The sequence below is a fragment of the Balaenoptera musculus genome, chromosome 1 (assembly GCF_009873245.2).
Source record: "Balaenoptera musculus isolate JJ_BM4_2016_0621 chromosome 1, mBalMus1.pri.v3, whole genome shotgun sequence".
Taxonomy (NCBI): Eukaryota; Metazoa; Chordata; class Mammalia; order Artiodactyla; family Balaenopteridae; genus Balaenoptera; species Balaenoptera musculus.
Window position 1 is genome coordinate 181,004,155 of NC_045785.1, and position 6,000 is coordinate 181,010,154.

A 6,000-nucleotide genomic window follows, 5' to 3' on the forward strand; every position below is an offset into this window, starting at 1 on the left:
GCTGCGGCAGTTGGTGAACATGTGCATCAACCCAGACCCAGAAAAGCGACCAGACATCACGTATGTGTACGACGTGGCCAAGAGGATGCACGCCTGCATGGCCAGCAGCTGAGTGCATGGACGGCATGGAGGACGTAAGCAACACGAGTTCAAGTATTTCTGTGCCAATCATACCTCCCTGTTCTTGGGTGTTAAGATTAATATTTCAGAGCTAGTGTGCTTTGAATCCTTAACCAGTTTTCATCTAAGCTTCATTTTGTACCAATTTAAGTCACCTTCTTGCAAACCCCAATGACTTTGGAATAATCAGATTGCGTGTTAGGAGAGCAAACGGAACATGATGGTTTTTAATGGCTAAAGATTTTTAGAATTATTTTGAGTTTTGTGCTGATAAGTCGTGTTCAGATAGACTCTCAGTGCCAAATGTTGGTGGCTCAGCTTGGCCCCACTGGGACAGACGTGCAGCCTGAGGAAGGTATCTGAACATGTGCCTTGTGTGCTGCTCTCCAGTCATTTATGGACGTTTGAGATGAACACAGTTGTGAACTTTTGTGATTATTTTATTTTTAGAAGTTTGAAGTATGTGTTTTAGTTCTTAGCATTGTAGCTTTCAAATAGTATTCTTAAAGATAAATGTAGACATATGAACTATTTGAGAAGCATTTAAAACTCTTATAGATTTAAAATAGCTTATACATTCAAAATGCAACTATTAAATGTGAAAAGATTTGGGGATAAAATGTGAGTCAGACACTGAAGAGTTTTCTGCTTTATTTTGTTTTATTTTAATATCTTTGAAATTCTCCTTGCATTAAAATGGTATAAATGAATCCATTTAAAAAGTGGTTAAGGATTTGTTTGGCTGGTGTGGTAGTAGTTTACCAAGTTGCACATTGCCCAAGGCTTTTTTGTGTGTTTTTACTGTTGTTTGTACATTTGAAAAATATTCTTCGAATAATCCTGCAGTACTATTTTCAATTTCTTTATAAATTTAAATGCTCTACTCATTGTACACTATAGTGTAAGCATATGTTTTTATTCATAGATTTTATTGAAGTTCTGACTGATCCCCTTCAGAAATTTTTTTTTATTCTTCAACTTACTTTCCTATTTATATTGTATGTGCATTTTATCCACTAATGTTTCAGATTTTCTGACAACATAATAACCTTAAAAAAATATTTGATATACCAACACTTTTCCTGGATTGAAAACATTTTTTTTTCAATTTTGAAAATTTGGGCCACTGTGTATGCATGTGCCTTGTCTTGTTAGGAAGAGGGATGTGCACTGTACTGTAGCTGTGAATGTCGATACTGTTTCAATTCATCCGACAAGGTTGTAACTTTAGAACATGTTTAAAGAAATGAAAACTGGCCACTACCACAAACAGCATTTTTATAAACATTTCTATTGAGAAGCTTTTAGGCAAAGTACTGTATTCATGCATAAAGATAACAGAGGTGGTAACACTTCGTTTAGTTTAAGGAAATGGGCAGAGTTTAGTAAATGCTGTCGTGGAGATGTTTTCCCTGAATGCCTTCATGTTAGTGGTGACCAGCTCCTCCCAGAGTTGTGAAGCCAAAAGCCTGCGTGGCAGTCACTGTCTAAGGACGCCATGCCACCATGTAACCTTGGGACAATAATCCTGCCAACAGGAAACCCTCATCTTCAGAGAACACCTACCTTTAGCCCATGTAACTGCTGGTTTTATTTTTTCCATAGAAGTATTTTTCTTACAATCATTTGAATACTTCCAAGTCATTTGTAAACTTTAAAAATGTACAAAGGGCAAAAGTGTAAACATTTTTCTAAATTTAGTCAGCTACAGTATCTTAATCAGTTGTGAATGGAGGGGAATTTGATCCCGGGACAGGCAGAGGAGAGCTGGTCATTCTGTACGTGAGGGCCGGGCGTGCCGTTTCTCCCAGATTCTGGTGACTTTGACCGCACTGGACGCCTGCACCCTCCTCTCCAGAGTGACGAGGGGAATTGTTTCTGTTGACCGTTAGTGTCATGTTCATTTTAATGTAATATGATTCATGGAGATGAAATGTTCTCTAGTTGGAACAGATACACTCCTTTTTCTTGCAATCTTTAAAGATACATGGATCTAAAAGTCACCAGCTTAACCCCTCACAGGACTTCTAAGCAAAGATTTAAACTTTTCTTTTAAGTGAATCTATCTGCTGGAAGGAAATAGTTGGGAAGAATTTATTGATCAGGGAAATCCATTATTGTTTTCTACATATGGAAACTTTTTGTTTTGGATATTGTATCTTTATCTAAGTGTTCATATTTTTCTTGCAGAAACCACTGCACATAACAAATTTTAATTTTGAACGGGATCATTTCAAAGAATTATGAAGATGATTAATTTTTATAATCACCTATAAAATGTTCTCTTTGTATTTCTGTTTATAAGTAAATTTTGTATTGATTAAGTAAAACATTTGAGTTGATATAAGGAACAGTAAAATGAAAGGTACATCTGATTCTAACCCTTATTTTAGACTTTGGTACCAGTTCCCCAGGACACAACATGGGGTGACTATGTTTCGTATGCTGAGGTTTAGGAATGGTGGATGAAGCGTATCCCTGTATAAATAAAGCGCTCAGCAATGTGCAATGATTGTGAATTTAGTAAGATAGGACAGCCACTTCATGACCGCTTACCATTCTACATAGTGTCTGTTACAAAACACCATTCTTGTATCAATATACACTTCAGGTGTTGCTGTTAACATTTGCATATTTATTTTAACCAAAATGTTATTCATATTAAATATTTTTCTTTAAAATGAATGTATTATGTTTATAACCCACGAATGCATAATTATCATATGCCTCCTATTTCAATAGTACTGTAATATGGACTTCTTTTGTGAAGTACTTTTATTTTGTTATGCTACCAATACACATACTAAAAAGACTCTGTTGTTAGCTTTGAAATTGTATAATATCCTAATATAAATAAAAATATAAAAATTAAGTACAATAAAAATTTTTATGTATCTGTGATTTTTTTTCCTCTAAAGTCTACCATTGTTTATTTCACTTAACAATCTACAGAAACAGTTCTTATTCATTTCCATAACTCTACCAATCATTTTGGAGAAGCCTAAGAATTAAAACATTTGAGGGTGGTGATAGTGGAGGGCTGACAGACCCTAAGAAGTAGGCTTTTAAATATGCATTAAATGAAGGCACATCTTCACCTGTCCCTGTTCTCCTTGGTACATCATTTGCTGTCTTTGAGTAAAAGAAAAGTTTCTTAAAATTATAAAAGGTGTCCAGAACTCAGGCAACAGATTCTATTCCTGTCACTGTAATATATACCCCTAATAATATTACAGATAGTTGGAATGTTCTTTTCACATAGGAAGTGACAATCGCTACCATGCCTGGAGACTTGGAGGCTGAAAGATCCTAATGGGGTAAAATCTGCCAGGCTGGTAGTAGAGCGAGGGGTATACCTTACACATCAGGATCACATTCCCAGTAGCTTGTGGTGAAGTATAGCTCATTTTATAACCTAGGACGGATAGTAAGGAACCTGCAGCCTCACCGTGTGTGTGCATGTGTAATTGTAAGTAATAGGAAATTTTAGGTTCAAGATACTGTTGTTGGACTATTTGAAATTTTATTTCAGAAGTATGTTTGTTAATTAGAAAAGTCAGTACCAGGCATCTATGTTTACATGGATTAGTAGTTGGTGCAGCTATCTTTACCACCAAACTGCTGCAGTAACTAACTTTAAAATCAAAATGATGACATACTGACAAAGATTGCTGCCACAAAACCTTACCAGAAAACGTCCATGGAGTTGTTACATTATCTGTTTTCTCTAATTTTAATCCTTAAGAAAGAAAAATAATAGAGTGAAAGAGAACTTGAAAGTTAATATTTGTAACCAGGAGTTTTAAAGTAAATTATTTTCATTGCAAGTATTACAATGCATAGAAAATAATTTTTTCGCTCCCAGAAGCATAATCCTGTTCATAACGTTATTTCTCTGATCCTCACTTTTTCTCAAGTATAAAGTAGGGATGTAAATTCGTAACACTACAAGGGAATTAAATTGCAATACATTTTATAAAGGGCTAAGTGCAATGCCTGGTACCAAGCGAGTGCTTGCTAAACGGAGCTGTTGTTACACCATATGCATCTTTTCTGACCCTAGTCTTCATCTACTTTTGCCTAATTCTCTCCATTCTAGGCCCACAGGACTGGTTTTCCAAGAGCCCCAAGTTCTTTCTCACCTTAGGGCCAGTACAGCTTGAATAGCTCTTCCCCTTTGTCCAGGAAGAATCCTCCTACTCTTCCATGGCGGACATCAAATGAACTTTTCCAGGAGCCACTCATCCTATACTTTTCCTTTGGTGCTGACCCCACTGCACCCAAATGATTACTTGTGTGACTCTTGGTTAACTTGCACTCTGCTAGACCCTAAGCTCCAGGAGGACAGATGCTTCCTGTGTTGTTCAGTGTGGTGTTATACACTTAACACGGCGCCCCCCTCGTGGTAGTCACGCGGTTTATTCTTCTTGAATTAATAAATAGTATAGTGTTTATAGTGCCGGAAGTGGAGCTAAGTACTCCAGGGGATTGTGCAAAAACAGCAGCAGTCAGGGAAGGACAAGTAAGGACGTAAAAGAATCAAAAACAGAACCTAAACCAGAAGAAAACCGTGAAGTTATCAGCTGCCAAAAGTTACAAAGAAATTAGGATAATAAGGATTGAGATTGGGACCCTGGACTTAATGAGGAAGTCATGGTGATGTTCAAAGTGGCCGACTCAGTAGGAGAAGAGTGGAAAACGAGTTGGGGTAAAAATAGAAAAGATGACATATGGAGAAAAAGTAGATGGTAACCAGGAGTAGTAGTAGCTCAATTTTAAAGATTAAATGATGGTTGAGAGGTTAAGAGAAGTAGCAAGTGAAGAAACTGAAAATATTAGATCGGGAGTGCAGAGGTGATAAAAAAAGAACGAGATCAAAGAATTGATCCACTAACCCCACCAGTGTTCACTGAGCATCCCCATATACCAGACCCATAATACAGTCGTGAGCAAATGTCTCTGTTTCCATGGATTTAAAATCAAGTCCATCTCTGGAAACATGTAAATGCAAATTGTGATGAGGAAATTTCCTGTGGAGGAAAAGAGACACTGCGGAGGTGACATTTAAGTCCAGACCTAAAACATGAGAAGGAGTCAGTCCAAGAACAGACAAGGGGAAGATCCTGGAAGGCAGAGGAAGAATGCCTGGGAAGTTTCAGATGGGAAGTAGCTTGGCTGTCCAAGAAGCGAAAGATGAGGGGGGTGAGGTGGGGTGGAGGGATGCATGGTGGGTTTGCAGGTGTATATTTTCCCTATATTTGCAACAAGAACTTGGTAATATAAACAGGAAAAGAGTTTATGATAGCTAAGAATTGTAAGGTACCTAGAAATAATTGAAAAACATATAAGACCTATATGAAAGAAATTATAAAATCTTGTTTAAGAACATGAAGAAAATCCTGAATAGAGAAAGAGGCCGTGTTTTGGATGTGAAGGTTAAATATCAAGTACTGTATAATGTTTGTTAGTAGTGCATTGTTGATCCAAATCTCATAATTTCTTGCAACCAGATAAAATGATGTCAAAGTTCATATGGAAAAATAAATATATAAAAAGAGCCTAAAACGTTTTAAAAAATAAAAATAGACTGAACTTGACTTATTACAGTATAAAAAAACAAACAACTAATACTAAACTTTCATTGGGTTATTTGTATGGAAATATGTTAATATAAATGTTTCAGACATTACATGAAATTTCTAAAAATCTTATATGTTCTGGTATAATGTTATAAGTCATAATTCTAGTCATTACTTTAAAATGTATATCTCAAATAATTAAATTTCCTTGTCAATTGCATTATTATGAACTTTCATCAAATCTTTAACCATGGTCATTTTTAAGTCTTTTGTCATTTACAGACAGTTCTGGGTGTACTCT

The 6,000-nt window shown here is 36.1% G+C and overlaps 1 protein-coding gene across 9 annotated transcripts in view; it reads left to right on the plus strand.

The window, feature by feature from the left end:
* NEK7 (NIMA related kinase 7) overlaps positions 1-6,000 on the plus strand; it is a 150,087-nt gene extending 144,087 nt beyond the window's left edge. For 6 of the 9 annotated variants that reach the window (XM_036848519.1, XM_036848529.1, XM_036848564.1 and 3 more), the window contains one exon: positions 2-1,363. In XM_036848519.1, coding sequence (XP_036704414.1) covers positions 2-112 — 111 coding nt within the window. In that variant the 3' untranslated portion in view covers positions 113-1,363. Of the gene's footprint in view, position 1; positions 1,364-2,310; positions 2,996-5,981 lie in introns of those variants that run through there. The other 3 variants (XM_036848500.1, XM_036848510.1, XM_036848491.1) reach the window with 3 other exon arrangements.